The sequence below is a fragment of the Scatophagus argus genome, chromosome 23, assembly GCF_020382885.2.
Source record: "Scatophagus argus isolate fScaArg1 chromosome 23, fScaArg1.pri, whole genome shotgun sequence".
Classification (NCBI taxonomy): Eukaryota; Metazoa; Chordata; class Actinopteri; family Scatophagidae; genus Scatophagus; species Scatophagus argus.
The window spans coordinates 15730438-15754448 of NC_058515.1; the positions used below are offsets into that span (position 1 = coordinate 15730438).

General features: G+C 46.0%; 3 protein-coding genes across 8 annotated transcripts in view; 1 reads left to right on the forward strand and 2 right to left on the reverse strand.

Moving 5' to 3' along the window:
• The window catches only part of LOC124054920 (myelin-oligodendrocyte glycoprotein-like), a 35712-nt gene extending 23288 nt beyond the window's left edge, over nt 1-12424 (reverse strand). The window contains exons 1-3 of the mRNA XM_046381462.1: nt 12275-12424; nt 11120-11494; nt 10695-10961 (exon numbers count right to left, since the gene is read on the reverse strand). Coding sequence (XP_046237418.1) covers nt 10738-10961; nt 11120-11494; nt 12275-12323 — 648 coding nt within the window. The 5' untranslated portion in view covers nt 12324-12424 and the 3' untranslated portion in view covers nt 10695-10737. The remainder of the gene's footprint in view (nt 1-10694; nt 10962-11119; nt 11495-12274) is intronic.
• On the forward strand, nt 31-14951 carry LOC124054916 (low affinity immunoglobulin gamma Fc region receptor III-like). Of its 4 annotated transcripts, none has more exons than XR_006842509.1 (8): nt 31-424; nt 535-570; nt 807-1067; nt 1147-1392; nt 1468-1632; nt 1734-1820; nt 2232-2358; nt 14672-14951. XR_006842509.1 is itself a non-coding variant. In XM_046381453.1 (8 exons), exons 1-7 carry the CDS (start codon nt 394-396, stop codon nt 2297-2299), a joined length of 894 nt encoding a protein of 297 aa, XP_046237409.1. In that variant the 5' UTR covers nt 31-393; the 3' UTR covers nt 2300-2329; nt 14643-14951. The 4 variants fall into 4 exon arrangements, 3 of the variants coding, with proteins under 3 accessions (XP_046237409.1, XP_046237408.1, XP_046237411.1); XM_046381453.1 differs by having other exon boundaries at nt 2232-2329; nt 14643-14951; XM_046381452.1 differs by lacking the exon at nt 14672-14951 and having other exon boundaries at nt 34-424; nt 2232-2638.
• Nucleotides 14952-15427: 476 nt separating this feature from the next.
• Nucleotides 15428-22594, reverse strand: LOC124054913 (B-cell receptor CD22-like). 3 transcript variants are annotated; one of them, XR_006842508.1, is made up of 9 exons: nt 21866-22594; nt 20736-21699; nt 20286-20449; nt 19319-19558; nt 18772-19062; nt 18200-18445; nt 16617-16751; nt 16307-16481; nt 15428-15593 (listed from the first exon to the last, which is right to left on the reverse strand). XR_006842508.1 is itself a non-coding variant. In XM_046381444.1 (9 exons), exons 1-9 carry the CDS (start codon nt 21933-21935, stop codon nt 15481-15483), a joined length of 1431 nt encoding a protein of 476 aa, XP_046237400.1. In that variant the 5' UTR covers nt 21936-22584; the 3' UTR covers nt 15428-15480. The 3 variants fall into 3 exon arrangements, 2 of the variants coding, with proteins under 2 accessions (XP_046237400.1, XP_046237399.1); XM_046381444.1 differs by lacking the exon at nt 16307-16481 and having other exon boundaries at nt 20736-20850; nt 21643-21699; nt 21866-22584; XM_046381443.1 differs by lacking the exon at nt 16307-16481 and having other exon boundaries at nt 21866-22589.
• Nucleotides 22595-24011: the final 1417 nt, after the last annotated feature.

Genomic DNA, 24011 nt, shown 5'->3' on the forward strand with positions numbered 1-24011 from the left:
AGGAACCCTGTCCTCCACAGAGCAGGGTTCTCCACAGGTCATCTGTCTGATGACAGGACGCCACCCGGTGGACGGAGGTTGAAATGAGCTTCACTATCTGATTGGGATCTCTGAGATCCTTCACTCTGTTCAGCTCTGTGGTGGGACTGGAGGTGGACAGTCTGGACCCTCAGACTCACTGAGGTGCAGGACTGTCAGATGAACATCAAGAATCCTTTCAGACAAAAGAAAAACGTCCGCAGGTTGGATCAAAGCGTCATTTTCACACTGAATTTATCTTCTTTAAAATCAGTTTTCAGCTAACAGGAAACCACAGCAGTCTCAGAGGAAGGAGGAGGGTTTGACTTGATGTGACTACGAACCGAGCAAAGCGTCACATCAGCGAGTGTCAGGATGGAGGAAACACCTCGACTGTGGCTGCTCTGTGAGTACATCCAAACCAGCTGAAATCATGTGTGGAGTCTGCGGCACTTTGACGTTTTGATTGGCTCATTTGATTGGTTGTTCAAACGGTTTTGTGTCATTTCTCTTTAGCTCTGGTCTCACTGCTGAGCACAACAAGCCTACAAGGTCAGTCCTTCACCCACAGCCTGAAACTCTCTGACTGCGTCTCCATGTTGGACTTAATGTTGGGGGGTTTGAGAAGGTCGCTGTGAGTGTTCACGCTCTGATTTGTTGGTCTGAAGAGGACGCAGGAACCACCTGTGCTTTCCAGCTACACCTTCAACAGGAACGCGTTCTGCTGAAAATGTGAAAGCTCGTCGATGTGTTTTTAACCACCACATCCTCTTCTTCTCTTCCTGCAGCCTCTCTGACTGTGAGTCCCAGCAGCTCTCAGCTCCTTAAAGGACAGTCCGTCTCTCTGAGCTGTGAGGACGACAGATCTGCTGGATGGACGGTGAGGAGGAACACGACCAAAGACTCCAGAGCTGAGTGTGGAGGAACCTGGGGAAGACCAGCTGGTTCTTCATGTACCATCGGCTACACGGTCCCATGGGACACTGGAGTTTACTGGTGTGAGTCCAGAGACGGAGCAACCAGTCAGAGCGTCAACCTCACTGTCCCTGGTAAGATGAGACAGTGGAGTCAGTGCTGATGAAGCTGTGTGTAACTGGATGAGATGCTGCAGTTTGTCTCCTTGTTCAGATGGACCAGTGATCCTGCAGAGTCCTGTCCTCCCTGTGGAGGAGGGGGACGACCTGACTCTGCGCTGCAGGACAAAGACACGTCCCTCCAGCCTCACCGCTGAGTTCTATAAAGATGGCTCCCTCATCAGGGCGGAGCCTACAGGAAACATGACCATCCACCGTGTGTCCAGGTCTGATGAAGGCCTCTACAGGTGCAGCATCAGCAGTCATGGAGAGTCTCCACCCAGCTGGATCTCCGTCACAGGTGAGGAGGTCACCTTTGGTTTCAGGACTCATTTCATCCACACATTCACCTGACCAGGTAGGATTCTCTCCACAGGTAAACCTAAAACCACAGCCCCGCCCACACCTACAACCCCGCCCACTTCTGCTGCCTCCACCCGCCTCCACCTGGTGTTCAGACTGGTCTGCCACCTGGTGGTGTTGTGCCCATACAGCATCTCCACTGTCCTCATGGTGTCTGTATATCGACGCAGGCCCAAAGGTAACCATCAATCAATCAATCAATCAATCAATCACTCCAGCTGTCTCTGGCAGAAGTTGATACATTATGTCCATTTTCTTTCTAACCTGCTCTGACTGTAGGAACTGACCTGCCTGTCTCCATGGTGATGGCCCCGCCCACGCAGGTTGAGGAGGGATTGGATGATTCCTATGATGATGTCATCAGTGATGTCACCACAGAGCGTCACTTCTGAGCCGACCTGATTGGACGCGTTGCAGCCAGTGAAACTCCTCCCTGAGGAAGTCCACCTGTTCTGACTGGACTGGTGGACGTGACCCAGAGAAAGAGACTGAGCTGAACCTGATTCATCATCCACAAACCTGAACAAATGGATCGTACAAACAGCTGACAGAGTTTTGGTCCACAACATGTTTTTACTGGCCGTCTCTTCTGTCATGTTAGCAGTCAGGTTTTGTTGTCCAGGTGGTCGACTCTGAATGATCTGAACGTCTGTTGGATGGATTGTCATGAAACCTGAGCTTTAACAATACATTTCATCTTCACAGGATCTGTTCTGAGGAAACACCAGCGACTTTATCTGTCCCGGTCTCCTCAGTCTTCTCCCGTGAAGGTTCGGTTTTGGACTGTGGTCTGTTTGTTTGACGACGCTGTGTGTTTTGTGCTGCAGCCTGCAGTGAATCTGTGAACTGAAGCTAACTGCTCTGCGCTCGTCCAGTTTCCTGTTTGTGATCAAAAATACTTCAGATGAATGAACAGGGAAACCGTTTGTGAATGTGTACATTTGTGTCTCTGTATGCTCTGAACACCTGCAGTACATGAAAACATTTCTGATGTGTTCGTTTGGGATTCATTATGACATGAAGTGAAATCACGTCCGTATTCTGTGCTGCAGCAGACTTCATGTTGACCAAACACTTCAATTCTCTGCGTTTGTGTTGACTCTGGCTCTGCGACTGACAAGAAGAAAAGTCCTGAATGTCAGCAGGTTTCCTTTAAGAAGACATTAAAGGTGAAAGCAAACGGGGATGAATGGTTTTGTAGTTGTTTCATTCTGCATGTGAGGCAGCAGCTTCCTGCAGGTGACTGAACTGTGGTCTGAAGCTGGTGAAGGTTCTCGCTGTGGTCTGGTCTGATGATGAGTTTGACGTCAGTCAGAGTCTAAATGGGCCTAAATGTTGGCTCAAAGCATCTCCACTCTGTCATGGACAAAATGATGGAGTTATTGTTTAATTAGATTTCTTTGTTTGGTTGGAGGAACACAGAAAGTGAGATATTCTCACTGCGTTATAGTTAATCAAATTTCAACACAACAGTGTGTGATAAATTCATTTGGTACTTGCCAGGTTTTGGTAAGACATATAAAATCAATGCCCATATTGAAAGGTGCTTTGTTGTTAAGAGATCGCGTACCCTCCAAAAGATGGTAAGAGACTCGACTGATGGTTTTAAGGTGTATTGCAGATCCATAAACCAGCTCTATGAACCAACGTGAGAACTGACAAAACAATCAAAATAAACAAAACAATCACATCTCCGTTTCCACCTCTGTCCACCATGAACGGTTAGCAATCACAATACCTGTCAAACAGAGAGTTTACATAGTTAGTGTATATATATGCATAACCAATGATCAGTTAATTCAGTAATAATTATAATAATAATGCCATAATGAACTCAGCCTTTTGATGTTTTGTCGTTTCTGTTTTGTTGTCTTGTAACTTAAACTTTTATCGTTTGCCGTTAATTCCTTCCTATCTCAACAGCCTTTTTGGTTTCCCCGGCAACGCAACACAAGGAGCCACTGCGAAGTAGTGATTTTCAAAATAAAATCTCTCTATTTACAAAACAGAACCATTAACTCCATGACAGGTGTAACATATTCCATTTTTTTACATACATTTTTTTTATTATTATAAGAAACCCAACAATTTATACATGTAAAGATATCATGAATTTCCCTTCAGGGATAAATAAAGGAATTCTGATTCTGATTCTGATTCTGATGTTAAAAGCATATAAAGCAGATATTTCATTTGGGAATTAACCTATCAACAATGCACACGCCTTCTGGTGGACAAAACAAGAAACAGCAAATACAAAACAAAAGAAATGGGTTTCAGAATCAGAATCAGAATTCCTTTATTTATTCCTGGAGGGAAATTCTTGAATGCTATAGATCGTACAGAGCAGAGCAAAAGATGCATTCTTTAAAGCAGAGTCATTCTGAGGGACTTTCATTAATGTTAGGGGGCATAGATTGTTGAAATCAGCTGTGCACTGTACAGCGTTCCGATTTATGTTCCGAGTCAAGCTCCAGAGAGAGTCAATGCTGTTGGGGTGAAGATAACGGGCAAACTTCCTACGAGAGCCCCAGTGGACGTATTTGCAGTGAGGGTGCAGAATGCCAAGGTATTGATGAGACAAAAGGGCATCTTAGACATTTTAGCAGTTTTCTCGCAGGCCGACAAGCAGTTGAGGGCCATCAACGAGGAGCAGAACCACCAGGTGCAGATGTTGACTGGGCTCACAGGAAAATCACAATACCAGCCAGATCTCATGGACAAGGAGCCAGAACAGCAACACGGTTGTTGAAGCCAATATACTGATTTGTATTTTATCTATACCATACCATATTTATTATAATAATGTGAGTAATTTATAACCATGCTGCCACTTACATATAAAATCATGATGATATACTGTTGATTATGTTGACGTGATATGACTGAACTGCAAAGATGATGTATATATGGACGTCACATGAGGACAGGTGGTGTCGTTTTTGGCGAAAAAGTGGAAGGGCAAACAATTATCAACCGCATTTCACAATGAAGTGAGTTTTCTGTTTAATATGAGTTCTTATTTATTTTTGCTAAGAAGAAATAAAAGATCATATTGTGACATTATTAAAAGAGCGAATGCGCGTTGATTGACTGACTGCTCCTACAATCAAATTGAAAATAATCTATTTGAACGCCAGAAAGGATGCCAGTCAACGTGTAAATGAATGGATGAGACCGGAGTCTGGGTCGTTTTGGATTGATCTGGACTGGACTGCAGAATCAGATTTCACCTGGTACCATGAGAAAACAAGTGGATGCGCTGTTTCCTGAACCTGGTTATGATCAAACATTAACTGATCCCCTTTCTCCACACAGGACAAAACAATTTATCCTGCACTACAATTAACACTTTAACACTGTATCTGCACCTTATCCATAGCCATTCTGCCATTCTACACCTTATCTGCCGTTATCTATCTATACCTCATGTATATACGCTGTTATTTTTCATAGTACTCAGCTATTTTTTATATTACTCTGTTATTTTATATTTTGTGTGATTACTTGCTACTCTGTTTGCTTCTTTGTATTGCAACCCTGGCACAACAATTTCCTGCAGGATTAATAAAGTTCTAATCTTATCTTATCTTATCTTATCTTAAAGATGACAAATGAAATGAAGGAAGTGTTTGATGGAAATTAAATCCATAAACTGCCTATAAATTACGAAATCACTGAAACTATAAGCTGCAGGTGTAACAGTCATTGCACCGTTATGGAGGATGTAACTCGTCTCTGCGTTGTGTATTTTTTTAGTGAAAAGCCGACTCAGTGTACTTGGTTCAACTCGCCATTTATTGCCCATATCCTGGGAAAACAGGAGCAAAAATGTCTCACAGGCAGGACTGTAATAAGCTCTGCGATAAACACACACACATGGACAGCATGGAGCAAACTGGCAACAGTAGTGGGGTGTCCCCTGCCAAGTTCGCAGGGGCTCCATAGGTGCACCAATCCATACTGTCCGTGGGGAACCAACAACCGCCACATAAAGCCACAACAATATCCCAATAGCAAGTGGCACAACAATAACGCCGAGTGAAGTTGGATCTACTGTCTACTGCGCATAAAAGAATAAAAATAAATAAATAAATAACTTAAATACTAACAGATATTCAAACAAATGCTGTCAGGTTTACTTGGAAAAACCTGCACAATCAAATATTAAAGGCTGAGAACGAAAACTGAGACAATGGCAGAAGGAACTGAATGTGGAGTCACTGAAGCCAGTATTACTGAGATGGATGCTGCGCAACAAAGGAAAGCGTTCAAATCACTCAAGGAAAATGAAGGAAATAAAAACAATGATGAAAGAGGGTGCTGATGTTGAAGGTACAAATGAATTTCTAAGACTGCTGGATGAATTTAAAAGGTGTCATGAATCTGTTCAGAAACTACTGCCTGAGGATGTAAGGATGAATAAAACTTTGGACTGGTATGAACCAAAAATTGCTGATTATGATGTTTTTCTATCTGAAGTGGGTCAATGGATAAAACCTCAGCCTGACCCGCAGACTCTTGTGGATGTTGGTGACAGTGTGTCACAGACTGGTTCAGAGGGTTCAACAGGTTCCAAAAGTTCCAGATCTTCATCTGTTGTTTCAGCACGCATGAAGGCTGCTGCAGACAAAGCTGCTCTGCAGGCCAGAGCTGAAGCTCTCTAAAGGAAACATGAACTGGAAATAGAGAAGCATCAGCTCGGTTTAAAAATGGAATCCCTGGACTTGGAAGCAGATATTGCTGCAGCTGATGCGAGACTAAAAGCCTTGGAGGAATTTGAAAGTGATGAAGCATCAGAATCTGGAAAAGAAATGGAAGAACAAATCAATGCCTCTGACAAAATAGAAGGAAGCCAATAGTAACGAGGATGAAGTGTACTTCCTGGAACAGTTTACTGTTGGACAGCCAAAAGAACTAGTTCAAAGCTGCTTTCACATGAACGCCACAACTGGTTAGGAGGAAGCGAAACGCCTGCTTAAATATCACTTTGGTGATGATTTCAAAATCACAGCTGCATACATTGAAAAGGCCTTAAACTGGAACCAAGTACATACAGAGGATGGAAAGGCACTTCATAGCTATGCCCTCTATCTAAGAGCAGTGGCGGTCCTAGCCTGAATGGCGCCCTGGGCGAACAGCCCCTGCGGTGCACCCCCCCCCGGCCAGGCTCACTGCCCCCACCAACCCAAAGAGAACATTGGGTGAAAAGTATATGTATAAACTTTATTAAGATAGACATACAATAAAACAAACTAAACATTAAACAACCAATTTAAAGTGCAAAACCATAACTATATGCAAGATATATATTGTTTTTAAAGATTTTATAAATAAAGCTGAATTGAATTGAAAGAAAATACACATTTCATATCACAAGCATAGAAAAGCACGACAAAGAAATAAGAATAATTGAATATAAATAACAACAATAAAAATACAAGTCAAAATACACAAATCCTTCACACACACAGAACTAAAACCTGACCCTTCTGGTGACAACATCTCCCATTAAGGAAAAAAGAAATCTGATGCCACCTAACTTGGCCCTCTGCGTACCAACTCGGTCCTGATGCTGTCTGTCAGAGGTGATGGCCAGTCTGCAGGGTCTGTTGAAAGAGGCTCTTCCCCAGTGGAAGATGAACTTTGTGGGGGTTCAGGCATTTCTGTAGAACAGCACATCTGATTTGGCACATTATTCAAAGCACACAGCAGTGGAACAAAACACGGTTTTAAGAAACAGCAAAACTGGATTAATCACAACTAACAGGAAAAGAAAATGTGTACAGGCAGGTAAAATTCACAGATAAAACACACTGCTACTTCTATCTTCACACACACACACACACACACACACACACACACAAATGAGAGCAAAGTACCGCCCACCTGTTGGCTCCTGCTGAGGAGAAGCAGCAGCAAACTCCTCATGGCCTTCCTGAGACATGGCAGGAGATGCCATAGAAGCCATAGCAGCCGTAGAGGTGGATGGGATCTCCTGATCCTCTGCTCCAGATGAAGCCTCTGTTGCTGGAGACTCATCCTGGGCAGGAGGCTCCAAAATGTTTTAGCAGTGTTGGTGGAAAAGTGCATCACTGATAAACATGCATGAACGGCACACTTAAATACATTAGCTATCACTTAATGTTATTTACTATTACATGCTATTAACCTACAGATTAACCAACGGGGAGAAATGCTTCACTGCCCAAATTCTATTAACGTTATACTGAGACAGAAAATAATGGACGAAATGTGGACAACGTCCGTCTTTTTAAGGCCAAATACAGTACGCAGCGATAACCAAATGGTCACAAAGCAATGACAGCAAGGAGCTGATGGCTTAAGTGTAGACACAGTTATTGGTATGTATGTATGTTAACTCAGATAATGTTCAGGTTAACTATAACCAGCACACAAAACAACAAACAAGCTAATGAGCGCTAAACAATTAACGTTAGCCCCTTTTCATAACGTAATTACAGTCGTACGCTGCAGAGGGAACATTAGCTACATACCTTTGTTTCTCCTCTTCTTCTTTCCTTTTCTTTCTGAAATAAGCACCCGATAGCTTTGGCCTTTTTCTGTCCATTATGTTTATTACCTGAATCGGAGTCGCCTCGGGAATCAACAGGTTACGCTGATGCCAATGGCCTCTGACGTGACGGACAGCAGGGGTCAGGACTAAACCAACAGATAGTCTCATCTTTGAATAGTAAGACTGTATTATTGGCCTTCGCACAACACACAGACGATAAATAAGAGTGTATGGAATGTGAAACAGGCCTACAGTAGGCAACTACCTGGTGTTATGAATGAAATTTACCTTGAGTGTTTTTTGACAATTAGGAGGATCCCCGTTCCCCCTCCCCCTCCTTATTCCAGTGGTTTGACCTCGGTGAGTGACCCCACCTCCCTCTTGCAGAGTTGCAGTAACTGCAGCGGCGCTCTCGGGGGGCGTAATTACAACGCCAGGGGGCGCCAATTATTAATTAATTATTTAAGTATTTTTTATCTTATTTTTCGGTGGGCGGGGCGGAGGTCCTCACATGCCGCCCCTGCAAAGTGCCGCCCTGGGCGGCCGCCCAATTCGCCCATATGAGAAACCGCTACTGACTGTTGGGGCCACACAGTTTCCACAGTTCATCCCTGACACGATGCCTCAGCTCCGCACCGAAGTTGCTCAATTGCTCTCCATGTTTGGTAGCACTTACCTATGTGAGCAACTTTTCTCCTCAATGAAGATGACGAAAACGTCTCATAGGAGACGTCTGACTGATGAACACCTTTGTTCGATAATGAAGGTTTCCTCAGCTCAAACCCTGAGCCCCGACACTGATGAACTGGCATCCAAGAAAAGATGCCAGGTATCTGGCTTGGCCGCATCAGAGTAGATCAGTGTGTCGCAAAATGAGCAGTAAATACGTTTTCTATGCACTTTTTTTGGCTACTCCAAGGCCTGAATGGTTGATTTATTCATAGTTGTTATGTTATTTTCAAATTTATTAGCCTGTGTAAAAAGCTAATTTTGACATTTACCTCAGAAGGCTGCAAACAGAAAGGAGGCATTCATTTTTATTTAAATTTTATTCAAATTTTATTTAATATGCCATTGATATGTTTATTATTATTATTACTATTATTATTAGCAACTCCATTTTGCACGCCTGCACTTTTAAGTTATATAAGCCTTGCTTGTTCAGTATTCATTGTTAAATCAAAACTTGTTTGGTTCCATATTAAAAGGTTCATTTGTTCAACCTTGGCCCGCGGCTTTGTTCAATTTAAAATTTTGGCCCACAGTGTATTTGAGTTTGACACCCCTGGTCTACAGGCTTCTCCAGAAACAGACACTCGATTTCCGTAAACTTAGCAGGTTCGACGGAGACTCGGTGAATAAGGAAACGGTTCAGGCTTATGTTCCGTAAAGGGGAGGAGTCAGAGACAAAGTCGGGCTTTCTGGGATAAAACCTGCTCCCGACCAGGTAACGTTCACAGACTAAGTTACCGCGGTAACAGACTCTGAGTATGAGTTACCTCGCTTTATGAAACGTGCTTAACTTACTCCTGAACTTACCCCGATCTCAGGGTTAACTTACCTCACTTCTTGAAACGCTTAACTCAGGGTTTCGCTGATTTCAGGCTTAACATACTCAGAGTTTCCACATAACCTGCTTCATGAAACGGGAGGATAAAAGATAAAAACAGTTTATTTGCAAACAAAACCCACCACATCAATAACAGCTCCAACCACGGTGCTTTTTGATCTACAAAGTTTCAGAAAATATAATATTTTTTACTAAAATGTCAAGAAAACAAAACCACAAAATGTATTTTTCACATTTTATTTTGGGAAACTGTCATTTTCATCACAATAAAACATCCATCCATCTATTTTCTATACTGCTTATTGGTCAGGGTCGCGGGGGGCTGGAGCTCACACCAGCCAACTTCACTAAGCTTTGTCAATGTCGGCTATGTCGTCGTTCCAGTTTTCTTGTATTGTATTTGTTGAGCAGCTCTGCATATTTAATTTATTTATTTGTGTGTGGTTTTCACTCTGCTGTGGTGTTAAAGACTCAGGAGATCAAACTTTAACTGTTTAACAGCAACAACAGCATTAAATATCCCACTTAATGATTTCCTGTTTATGATGTGTAGATTATGACTTTTAAAACATTATTGTGAGTGCTTTGTTTCAGTCCCTTTCGTCTTCAGAATCTCCATGAACAAAGTTTTTATTTTAAACTGATAACTCAGTCTGTCTGAGTATTAAATACACAACACATGCAGGATGAAATGAAATCTGTGCTCTTATTGTCACATCCTGATGAGATACGAGCTGTTTGGAAAAGACAAACATCAACCTGCGACTGACTGTGGAGTCCCTGTTGCTATGGTTACTAAGCAGGCAAATCCACAACACTGATGGCAGAATTGAGTTTTGTGGTGGAAATGACAGCGAAGCCAACAGACTTAATGAATTTACTGCTGGCACTTCCTGTTCCACTGTGTCGTCCAGTTGGCTCAAGATGGTGAGTCGCTTTTAGTTTGACCCTCTGATGGAAGCTGTTTGTCAGCAGATCAATAAACCCCTCCACCACGATAAGGTAGCAACTCTCGGAGGGGGAAATTATTTGGTGAGCGCTGGGCAACCAGACTGTGAGGGTGGAGAACCTCAAAGACCAGATTTACACATGATGAACAGGTGACACATGATGAACAGCTGATACCTGTGATCAGGTGATGTGTGTGATCAGGTGTAAAGATGATCTGTGACGAGTCAGGGGAGAACAACGACTGCTGCTTCATCAGCATCAGGCGTCTCTGATGTCCTGACTGCTTCACGTCTTCTACGTGTCCTGAGAAACATCACAACACCAACAGCACCAACAGCAAGCAGCAGCAGAACACCTGCTGCCAGTCCAGCATGTCCAGGACTCTGGTTTCCGTCCTCTGGGCTGTCGCTGGTCTGGTCTCCGTGCATGTTGTCTCCCTTCTGGGAATCTGGAGGTGAAAATGCAGATCAGAGTCAGGACGTGACTGAGGGGTGAACGACCTCTTCACTGCTCTGCAGCCCTCATGTTTGACTGACAGGAACCAACAGGGAATAAAGTGCAGCTACAGCATGAAGCCCTGACAACACACTGAGTCCACACACTCACCTGAACCTGTGACCTCCAGACTGATGACTCTGATTGGCTCAGTGTCAATGAGGGCTCTCTTCTGACGTCCTGAACCTCCTGATACGACTCGACACTCGTATGTTCCAGGGTCACTGCTGCTCACATTCTTCAGGATTAAAGACACGTCTCCAGGCTTCAGCTGACTGTCCACCAGCTCCACCCGTCCCTGATAGGACGGATGCTGGTGGGTTGGATCTGAACGTCCATCTCTGTACAAGAGGACGTACTCTGATGTCTTCAGGTCATCTCTGGTCCACCGCACAGCTCTGATGGAGGCCTCAGCAGTCTGACATGGAAGAGTGACATCATCTCCAGGTCTCACTTGAACAACAACATCTGGCTCCACACTGGAGTCTGAAAAACAATTAAAAAACATCCAGAGAAGAAAATGAAGTAAACGTGTCTCCCAGACAGCACAGCACAGCCAATCAGAGCCGACCTTCAGTGACTTCTCTTTGAGTTCAGGGTTTAAATCAGCCTCTGCTGATCAAAGCTGCTGACGTGCTTCATAGACCTGAACCCTTCATCAGTTTGTGACCTTAACATCTGAACTTCAGCTTTAAACTGAAGTCCCAGCATGTGGTTGGAGTCAGAGACTCACAGCTTCTGGGAGACAGACTGTGATGGAGGTCAGCTCAGGTCTGTCCTCATGACGTCTCCGCAGGTCAACCACAGCTTCTTACTGTTTCATTCAGCCAATCACAAAGCTGCTAGAAGTCCAGTGACTTCCTGAGCCTCTGACACCATCAGACATTCAGACAACTTAAAGTTTACCCGAACAAGAACATGGAGCTTCGCTCTTCACTCAGCTCCCCGTCAACAGGAAACACGTGACGCCACACGAAGCCCCACCTCCTTCTCCACCTCCCCCCTCCCCCCTCCCTCCTCCATCTGTCCGTCCCTCCCTCAGACCTCCAGACCGTGTGGACAGTTTGATCGATTTCAGTGGGGAAACAAACTGAAGCTTGTTCTCACTCAGACACAGTGTCCACACATCCTGTCTCACGGCTCAGAGACCAGAAAGAAAGAAACTAAACAAACTGTTTTAGCAGCTGAAATTAGCAGCTTGAACCTGAAAACGTTAACATTATTTCATAATAAACAAATTAATTCACAATCAAAGCTCGTCTTTACCAGAAGCTGCTTCAGACAGAACAAACAGCAGGAACAGGAGCAGGAACATGGTGGGCTGCTGTCTCTTTGTCCTCCTCGTGTCTCGTCTCCGTCGGCTGAGCTCACATGAAGTACTTAGCCAGTAGCCTCACAGCAGTCTTATAGCAGAGCTCCACCCTCCACCCTGACTGGGTGGAGGGTGGAGCTCTGCAGGGTCAAAGTGTCTCTCAGCAGACACGTCCTCACAGCAAAACCGGTTCACAAAACGAACACAGACGGACACACTGACAGCTGAAAACCAGGACCCTTGATGTGTCACAGGTACTAACAACACCTGAGGCTGATTTACTGTTTCACAGACAGCAAACTTTACCACCAAAGTACTGCAGCTGCACAGGGAGGACAGGAAGTGGACTGAGGCCGAGTCTGGACCCAAAACCAGGGAGGCAGAGTTTCTGATGAAGCAGGAGAACCCAGTCAGATCTCACATGGATGTCCTGATGGACCCTGAGCTGGACTCAGAGGCTTCACCTTCAGGAGGGTCGACTGGGAGTTCAGGTGTCTGATGTTTACCTGCTGTGGCTCCAACATGTTCACATCAACACATCGAACCTGTGAGGCAACACCGCCCTCTGCTGGTCTCACACTCACACCGACAGCAGCCGTGTGGGACCACACTGCGCATGTGCACAACCACCACCTGCTTCTTCACCAACCCTCTCCGCTGTTTTCGGCCCGGTTGTTCCGGTTCGCAGCTGCTGTGAACACGGAGGCTGTTGGCCAACAGACCGCGCAGGTCGCGTGCAGCGCCGTCAGTCACCGCGACGCACGAGCTCAGCGTGACAAACACAAACAACAACAACACGACACACACAGCAAGGACAACGTGACTGATTCACTCAGTCAGTCCACTTTCGGTTTCTGGGCTCCACAATCCCGTTCGGTTCTGTCTCTTCACACAGTCTGAACCGGTTCGGCGGTTCGTGGGTCGCTGATGACGTAACTGCGCCCACAAACCGCCGACTGTCCAGGTCCTTTACATTCCTCTTGGATTGACTGAATAAACTGCCCGTACGTCTGACGTCATGACGCAGCGGCAGCGGTGACGTCCACAGAGCGTCAAACTTTCATCCATGTGACGTCATTGTGAGAATTACACCTTCATGAAGGAATAAGTGCTGATAATCCAAAAGAAATAAGTTAATAAAACTAATGAATTCTATAAAATCAGTGACGTTTCTGAACTTTCATAAACAAATCTGCCAATAAGGAGGCTCTGTGGCCTCACAGCCAGAGGGTTCCAGGTTCCAGTCCCGGTCTGGGTCCTTCTGTGTTGAGTCTGCATGTTCTCCCTGTGCCTGTGTGGGGTTTCTCTCAACAACAGCAACTAAGGCAGTCATGGATCAGCAGTTAGGGTGTCGGACCCGTAACCGGTGGATTGCTGGTTCGATTCCCCGTCCCGGTGTCCATGGCTGAGGTACCCTTGAGCAAGGTACCTAACCCCCACTGCTCCCCGGGCGCTGCACGCGGTCGCCCACTGCCCCGGGTTTGCTGTGTGTGTGTGCACGTCACTTGGGTGGGTTAAATGCAGAGCACGAATTTCATTGGAGTGAGTTCCCTCCAATGACAAGATATGTCACTTTCTTCTTTCAACATCAGCATCAACTTGCAGCACTGTGTGTATGATTGGTGGCAGATGTTAAGTGAATGTGAACATGTTAAAATGCACACAGAGACAGACTGACAAGAGGACAAAACAAACTGAAAAGTGTGGCTGCTGTTTGCTGTCCGTCAGTCCGTCTGCTCTGATGTCCTGGTGGTTCTGGAGGTTTTGCTCTGAACGTGTCCTTCAGTCCGTCACTTTATATTCCTGAAGCATGAAGAGTCAGGCTTTGATCTGAAACACAGAGGACAGAAATGCACTGCAGCAGTGATAATCAGTCTTTTCAAAGATGCAGATGGTGATCTTGAACCACATGTCCTCCTGCAGCCTCTCTAACCCTAACCCTAACCCGGAGCCTACAGGTCACATGACCATCCACCGTGTGTCCAGGTCTGATGAAGGCCTCTACAGGTGCAGCATCAGCAGTCATGGAGAGTCTCCACCCAGCTGGATCTCCGTCACAGGTGAGGAGGTCACCTTTGGTTTCAGGACTCATTTCATCCACACATTCACCTGACCAGGTAGGATTCTCTCCACAGGTAAACCTAAAACCACAGCCCCGCCCACACATACAACCCCACCCACTTCTGCTGCCTCCACCCGCCTCCACCCGCCTCCACCTGGTGTTCAGACTGGTCTGCCACCTGGTGGTGTTGTGCTGTGTGTTTTGTGCTGCAGCCTGCAGTGAATCTGTGAACTGAAGCTAACTGCTCTGCGCTCGTCCAGTTTCCTGTTTGTGATCAAAAATACTTCAGATGAATGAACAGGGAAACCGTTTGTGAATGTGTACATTTGTGTCTCTGTATGCTCTGAACACCTGCAGTACATGAAAACATTTCTGATGTGTTCGTTTGGGATTCATTATGACATGAAGTGAAATCACGTCCGTATTCTGTGCTGCAGCAGACTTCATGTTGACCAAACACTTCAATTCTCTGCGTTTGTGTTGACTCTGGCTCTGCGACTGACAAGAAGAAAAGTCCTGAATGTCAGCAGGTTTCCTTTAAGAAGACATTAAAGGTGAAAGCAAACGGGGATGAATGGTTTTGTAGTTGTTTCATTCTGCATGTGAGGCAGCAGCTTCCTGCAGGTGACTGAACTGTGGTCTGAAGCTGGTGAAGGTTCTCGCTGTGGTCTGGTCTGATGATGAGTTTGACGTCAGTCAGAGTCTAAATGGGCCTAAATGTTGGCTCAAAGCATCTCCACTCTGTCATGGACAAAATGATGGAGTTATTGTTTAATTAGATTTCTTTGTTTGGTTGGAGGAACACAGAAAGTGAGATATTCCCACTGCGTTATAGTGAATATTTCAACACAACCGTCACTGACACATTTTAATCTTGGCAGTTTAAGAAATAAACTGCTGGTGAAGAGCACAGCTGTGGTTTGTGATTCCACCAGCAGGAGGCGCTCCAGTCACTCCGGTGATCAGAAGGAAAACACGTCACAGTGACAGCTAACTATCAGTTACTCACAGAGCGCCGAGTTCGGCGTAAAGAAGAGGAAGAACATCAAAGACAAATCAGTCGTTTTATTAAAGACAGCCTGAAGGAAAGACTTCAGCTTAGAAATGATGCTCGGTGGTGACATCATCAGTGACATCATCATGCATTTGGCCCATTCGCTCGTCATCCTCTTTGGCTGGACGCATCGTCATGGAAACAGGCGGCTTCCCTCCTGCACAGTTTAAAAAATTACTGCTGTTTAGTCATAATCTGATTTAAATCTGTTAAGACTCAGTACAGCTACTACCATTATTGTTACTACTATTGTTATCAAAATCACCATAATACCTTCTGTATACTTCACTGTCATTGTCATTATCTACAGTTCCAATACTTCTGGTATTATTACTGCTGCTATGCATCTCTGCTTGTGTGCTCCTTCTCTCACGCCCCACCCCCTCTGCCTCTCTCCCTTGCTCTCTCTCCCCTTCTCTCTCTCTCTCTCTCTCTCTCCCTCTCTCTCTCTCTCTCTGCCTCCCTCTCTCTCTCTCTCTCTCTCTCTCAACCCAACCGGTCAAGGCAGATGGCCGCCCATCTTGAGCCGGGGTCTGCTCCGAGGTTTCTGCCTTCTAAAAGACAGTTTTTCCTCGCCACTGTTGCCAAGTGCTTGCTCAAGGGGGAATGTTGGGCTCTCTGTATTACAGTTTAATTAAAGAGTTTGGTCTAGACCTGCTCTAATTGGAAAGTCATGAGATAACTTTTGTTGTGAATTGGCGCTATATAAATAAACTGAATTGAATTGAATTGAATTGAATTGAATTGAATTAATCATCTGATAGTTTGTTTAATTTTTCATTCAAAGGAAGCTTGTCATGCTCAAACACTGATTGATTGATTGATTGACTGATTGGCTGACTGATTGGAGAAGGTAAAAGTCTTTCCCACCTCTTTAGTTCAATCGTTCATGTTCCCCTCAGGATGAAGTGTAATCACTGACTCGTGATCAAAAACTAACTGACTAATGACTGACTTTTCTTCCTGATTGTGCCACTTGTGTGTTTAATCCACTGGGGGGCGTTGCTGAGCTCTGTGACTTTCCCATCAGCCTCAGCTGTACTTCCTGTTTGGTGACAATGAGCAGGTGTTAGCATGCTAACGAGCTAAGGTAAGGAGGTGAACACGGTAAACATTAAGCATGTTAGCCTGCTGTTAGCATTTAGCTCCAAGCAGAGGGTGCGGCTGTCATCAGGGTTACCTGTCGGCCTGCGGCAGCATAGAGACAGCATGAGGACAGTGGAGACGCAGTACGGGGACGCCACCACCACGTAGCGTATCACTCTCAGCATATGCAGGCCTGAAGCTGTGGGGAGTGGAGGCTTCCTACAGCCATCTAGAAAACAAACACACCTGGTCAGGTTAATGTCCCTCATCTGCTGACACCTGAGACACCTGAGACACCTGTCCACGAAACAGTCCAGTCCAGACCACTTTGCTTTGTCTCACACTACACTTTGTCATTTTCATTGGCAAAAGTCGTGAATGGTAATGACATTGCTACCCCTGAAGCTAACTGCTAAAGCTAAACACTGCAGTCAGTTAACTGGTCAACAGACGTCACTTCCTGCCTGAGAAAGGACTCAGACCCACAGACCTAACGGCGACTGAGTCCATCATGTTGTAACAAAGAGGCTGAAAAAGAACAGAAAACGTTCTGTCCTTCATGATGTTCTTCTGTCTGTCGTGTTGAGTTTGATTTGCTGTCACACCTTTTAAGTGGTTGGCCCAGTAATTAGCATCTGCTAACAGGGCTCAGGTGGGGTCGGGTTCTGTACAGGTTTCATAAATACTGTAATACTCCAAATACTCAGTTTACACTGTGAGGACAACGTTTGTCAGAATATCTCCAGTGAAACAACATTCTCAGATTGTTTTCTGGACATTAAAAATGACAGATTAGTTTCCATACTTGAACTCATTTCATTCCAGCTGTTGTTGTGCATGTGAATTTGTTTTGGAAAACATATTTTTTACTGACAACAGAGTAGACGTGACACAGACATTTGACATTCAGCATGTGCTTGTGACTGAGCAACACAACCTGCTTTACTTCGTTTCTACCAGCAGGGGGCACTGTGCCCTCTGTTTCAGGCCCATCACCCATTGATCTGTGACAGGATCAATATCACAGCAGGAGGAGGAGGATTACATATTTGTCCTCCTCCCTCCTTGCAGAAGTTTTATCTGCTGGCACATTATTTGGCTGTGATTTAAAAATGAATTCAGACAACAGAAACAGAAACAGACAGAAACACAGATGTCCCTGTCCACCATGTCCTATGGTGGCAGCAGAAGCACTAAAAATGACCTGGACCAGGATCAGCAGGAGCTGAGTCGAGTCAGGTTGAGTCAGGTCGAGTCAGGTCGAGTCGGGTTCAGTCAGGTTCAGTCAGGTGTTTGTCTTGCAGCACTGAGTGTTTTAGCGTCACATGACTGTGAGTTTTAACATGTAAAAGTGTGCAGGAAAAGCTGGGAGTGACTTCACAGTGAAGGCAGTGAAGGTTTTCATGAAGCAGTTGGTCCCAGTGCAGGCCTGACACACAATGAAGTCACGGCAGAATCACACAGAAAATAATCACTTGTTCATTCTTGGCCCAGTGAGGAAGAGCGACAGGGAGGAAGACAAAAGATGAAGCATCAAAAGAGAAAAGCTTTGCAGGCTGATGCTGACAGATGTGTTCATCAGCAGGCGTCACACTCAGCGTGAACACGACAACACGTTTACTTTTCCTTCTTTGTTTCAGTTGACTCGGCTCGAAATTCTTTTCCATCACTACTGACCTCTGACCAGCAGCCAGCTGGGCTTCGACTCTCCACAGGTGCTGATGCTGCACCTGTAGAGGCCTGCATCAGACCTGGACACGCGGCGGATGGTCATGCGACGCGTCAGCTCAGTCCTGTTGAGGGAGCCGTCTTTGTAGAAATCAGCGGGGACACTGGTGGGACATTTCTTTGCCAGACACTCCAGAGTCACATCGTCTCCCTCCGTCACAGGGAGGACAGGACTCCGCAGGATCACCGGTCCGTCTGCACAGGCCGAAGGAGACAACACGGACAGAAGGACATTTACAGGTGATGCTGACTCGGTTCTGAACTGACATTCCTGCAGCATCTGTACTTTTGTGGAGCTCTGCAACATTGTGGGCTCACTTTGAAGCATTAGCTGTAGCATTAGCTGTAGCATTAGCTGTACTCTGCCATAGCACTGACACCACTGCATCCAGATACAAGCTGGCAAAGTGTGTAAAGCTTGTTGTCAGGATTCACTCAGGGGAACCAACGAGCAGATGATCTTCATGATCTTTTCCCTGGCCGTCACTGGCCGTCACCAGGGTTCTTGGTGTTGCTCGTACCAGCGACGTTGATGTTGATCGGGTTGCTCCGCTGCCTTGCAGACGTCTCGCACCAGTGGACTCCACTGTCAGGATACTTGGCTATTTTGAGGATGCAGCCAACGGGGGTCGGGGTGCCCCATTTCGTGCCACAGCTTTGTAAGCTCAGCTTGCCATCAGAGTTCCTCGTGGCCCTGATCACCTTCCATCCCTGCGAGATGCTGGTGTGGCCGCAGCTCAGAGTCACGTTGTCGTACTCAAACAGCTGGATGGAGTTGGGCGACGCTGTGAGCAGAGCCGGTTTGGAATCATCTGTGGACACACACACACACACACACACACACACTTTCACTGAGCGAGTTCAGCCGCACTTCCTGTAGGTTTATTTTATTACTGAAGTGAATGGAAAAACCCCAAAGTTCTCTTCAGAGCCAATGCAGAAATTCAGCATCAGTGTAAACACGTACACATTGGAAAAGATTAGCGCTGGTGTTTAGATCCACCAGAGGTTGTTCATGAACCTGAAAAAGCTGAAAAGACACAAAATACACCAGAGTGTAATGTTCACCTTTCATCAGCAGCCAGCTGGATGGAGACTCTTCTTTTCCTCCAGCCTGGCACTTGTAAGCACCTTCATCAGACTTGGAAAAGTTGTGGACGGTCATGTGACCCGTCGGCTCGGTCCTGATTCGGGTGCCATCTTTAAAAAAGGTGAGGCTGGAGGGGTGGCTCCTTGCTTGGCAGCGCAGGGTGACGTCATGTCCCTCCGTCACAGGGAGGGCAGGACTGTGCAGGATCACCGGACCACCTCGACACAGAGACAAAGCACAGCGTGTCATCCAGAGGACAGCCTGACTACGGGAATGTCCTGATAGTTTCTGAAGAACATTTAAGGTTATTGTGAGGGAGTTGTTGTCACTGTGCTTCAAACAAAGTTCGAGTTTCACCGTCAGACTCCAACATCCTGAAGATGTCACTACTCAGACACCTGCTGTCCAGGTGTTCGGACAGGTTAAAGGAGGCGGAGTTTAAACTTCTCTTTCCAGCTCCATTTGCGTGGCTTATCTCATGAACAGCCAAGAGCAAATCTCTTGCTGTGTTTTCCCTTGTCAGCCACCGTACTGATCACAGCAGTGTGAGCGCACAGTCCTCATGCACTTTAATGTGTGAGCGCACAGTCGTGTGTGTGTGTTATGTGTTTCCTTTCATGGTCTGTTTTGGGCTGTGCCTCACGCTGAACCGTCTTCACAACAGGCTTCACTTCCTTTTCCTGTTCGCAGTTCCCTTTGAAGCGTTCGATATGACTCACATGTCAGTGTGTCGTAGCCCGTTGGGCTCATGTTAACGCCTCATGTTGTGGTGGTTACCTTGATTAATAAGTCACTCTGACAAAGACCCGTCAGTCTTCAGGCTCAGGTGTGTCGGACTGAATGTGACGCCTAAGCTGTGGTTGGGGTTGTTGCGTTAAAACTGAACCAGGAAGAAGAAGAGGAAGTGTGTGTGTTTTATTTGTGTTGTGGTTGTGTGAAGCCCACCTGTGACGGTGATGTTGACCGCATGGCTGCTGTCTCTGGACTGGGACTGACACCAGTACACTCCGTTGTCCGTCCGCTTGATCGTCTTCATTTCGCAGGTGGAGGATGTCTCGCTGCCCCAGCCGTCCCCACACCGGGACAAACTGGGTTCTGTACTGGAAACACTGGGAACAAAATCAGTTTATTGATCGTTTACATGTTGTTCAACTCTGCCCAGCACAATTTATATCCGATACCGATGTTGACTCTAACGCCTTGCTGGAAATATGTCTCGTCCTTGTCTTGACAGACGTATTTGGTCAGAGTTTCAGTTGGGTTAGCAGTCAATCCCACTGAATATATTTCCACTCTTAAGTCAGATTAAATGTGGTCTGTGTTGGATCATCAGTGTACAGCATGAAGCCAGACAAACTTAACGACCACTCAGCGACCTCGTGGCGCCGAACTGACCTCGGTGTCGTGTATCTCCACACCTTCCATTCGCCGCAGTCGAAGTGCTCGCAGCTCAGAGAGACGTTTTCGTACTCGAAATACTGAGACCTGCTGGGGGAGACCTTCAGAGAGGCTGGCAGACAGACAGACAGACAGACAGAATCAGAAAACTCTCCTGCCTCACTGCTGGACCGGCTGGTCTCTGGACTGCACTCTTGGATAACTTGGACAACATCAGGTTTGGAGAGACCCGGTTTGGTTGGCCTGCTGTTCCTCTCTGATGTGTTTCTCTGACAGAAATCACATTCGAATCTTCTAACCATCAGCCAATGAAATGCTAAGATCTTAGCTCGAATGTTCTAATGTACACAAATGTTTTCATGATTTGAGTCGTGTTGTGCGTTTAATTCATCATCAGGAATGTGTGAGTCCTTCTGCCATTGCCCAGTCACACAGGTGTGGTTCTTATGTCTTCACAGCTGTTCTGCCAGCCAGCAGGATGACATCATCAGTCTGTGATTGGTCAACCAATCTGTGGCGTGCCAACACTCTGGTTAAGGATTGGTTAGGTTTGGGGAAACACCCCGGCCTCATCAGAGATAACAGAGTTTCATTGTTATGGTACAATAAAAGCCACATTAGTGACGATGGCGATCACACTCCCATCCACCTCCCGTCCTGCTGCGACCTCTAGAGGGCGCCGTCAGCTCATCCTGAGCAGGCGCCTTAGTGGCGCCTGATGCCGTATGTTTGTGGGCAGGACAGACTCTGCTCACTGAGGAAGGCGAAATGTGGTAATCGCACATCCAAAGTCTTTCGTTTCGTTTTTTTTTGTTTTGGTTCCTCAGAGTTCGTGCAGAACATCAACATCCACAGCAAACTGAAGCAGCAATGAAAAGTACTGAACGGCGAACACAACACTTACATGTACACACACACGGCTCAGAACCAGGACTTTGTGAAGACAGCCGGCAGGTCAGGACTGAAACAAGAGAAACACATCACTGTGTGTGTGTGTGTGTGTGTGTGTGTGCGTGGAGAACCACACAGTTCAGCGATCTGCCTCGGCTCAGTGAAAACACACCTGGAAGCACACCTGCTGCTGGGACTGAACGAGTGTTTCGGGTGATATTTGCTCGTCTACTTACGGAGGAAAAGCAGCGTTGTCCTCATGGTGTCTGCAGGTTGACCGTCTGATAGCAAATGTGGCAACAACATCCTGTTAATATAAACCACATCCCGCCTCACACAGACTCGGGGGCGGTGGGATGTGATGGCGGCACACAGCACAGCAGAAAACTTGTTCCATGTCTGACGTGGTTCCAGTATTCATCCATTAACACGTATGTGTTAGTGTGCGTCGCCTTCACGTGTTGTCCGCTCGCTTTTTGCCGTCACCTGTTTGTGTGAACACCGAGACGGGCTCACTTCCTGTTTGTCTGATCAGAAGTGGCCTCGTGTTCTTTCACCTCAGCAGGCGGCTGTGTGATGGAGTGTTGCACATGATGAAAAGAAATTCATCTTGTCCGACTCATCGCAGAAAAGCACACGGACCTGATGAACTGTGTTATCGTTCATCCCAGTCGACGTGGAGCCCAGTTTGTTTGGTCGTATGGGAAACATTTGGGTGGTGCTGGACTCGTTCTGGGCCGGGACTTTATGGAGTCTCTGGTGACCAACCAGGACACAAATCTCTTCTCCTGAGACTTCCTTGGACTTTGGTGTTTCCTCTGGTACGTGTTGCGTTCAGGAAGACTCCGACACCAACATTTCTCAGCTTTTTATGTGACTAAACTTTGTTTTCTATGAGCAAAAAAGTGCAAATGAGAAACCAGCTTTCACTACAAACAGTCCGGAGTTCAGCTTGTAGCTCCGATCAACTGCAGCAGTTTACATTCACCTGACACAAACATCAAAGATGCAGAGTTACTTTATGTGTGTGTATCTCTCTGTTTATTGATTTTCATCTGTTCTGTCATGTGTGTAACATGATGGGACCACAGACCTTCATTTGGTCGTGCAGCTCGGTGCTGAAGACTAACGTCCCTGAAGAATGTGTTCGATTCTGAAACGAGACCGAGATTGATCAGGAGGACCACGCCACGCTTTCATTTTTACAGTAAATAAATGAGAATCTACCAACCATGTGTGTTGTCACATGAGAAGTGACCCGGAGATGATAAAAGTCTTTTTATCAGTCAGTTTTACGTGCAGCTGTTTCAGCAGAAACACGTGAGGCTGTCGCTGCCATCATCACCCACTGAAAAACACGAAGCCGAGAGCTTTGTTCACACTTCGACCTTTTCTTTATCTGTCTGAAGCTGTGGTTTAAGGCTGCGGTGAGGCCTGAAGTGTGAGGAACAAACCAGCAGCAGAGAAACAGGAAACGCGTGAAGGCAGATGTCTGCTGAAGATTTGTGTCTGAATGTACTGTCATCAGTCACAACAGTTTACTTGTTGTTGTTAAAACACTTTAAAATCGGCAGCTTGACTTTCTCCTCACTCCTCAGCGCTTGTGGCTGCAGGAGGTTCTTGCTGACTTCGTGTTGTATGATGAAAACACCTAAAGTGAATCACAGAACATCATGTCGTGTTGGGTCGCACGACGTTCCTTAATGTAATGAAGTGATGTGAAGGCTTCATATGTGCTGTCATATATGCTCAGTGTACCATCACCTGTACACTATAGGGACAAAAGTATCCAGACTCTTCATGGGCCTGTTCCTCAGGGTTTGGGCTCGGCCCCTGACTTCCAGTGAAGGGAAATCTTAATGCTTCAGCACACCAAGACATTTTGGACAATGCTATGCTTCCAACTTTGTGGCAACAGTTTGTTGAAGGCCCTTTTCTATTCCAGCATGACTGTGCCCCAGTGCACAAAGCAAAGCTCCATAAAGACATGGTTGGATGAGTTTGGTGTGGAAGAACTTGACTGGCCCACACAGAGCCCTGACCTCAACCCCATCCAACACCTTTGGGATGAACTGGAACGGAGATTGTGAGCCAGGCCTTTTGGTCCAACATCAGTGTGTGACCTCACAAATGCTCTACTGCATGAATGGGCACAAATTCCCACAGAAACACTCCAACATGTTGTGGAAAGCCTTCACAGAAGAGTGGAAGCTGTTAGAGCTGCAAAGCTGTCTGTGTGTTTACAATGAGACGTCCAGCTGTCCCTATACTTTTGTCTATGTAGTGTATTAGGAAAACTGTGTTTTCACAAATTTTTCAAAGTGCAGACAGAACAGATTCAAAGCTCCTCATCATAAACTCAGATCTGATGTGTGGAACAGA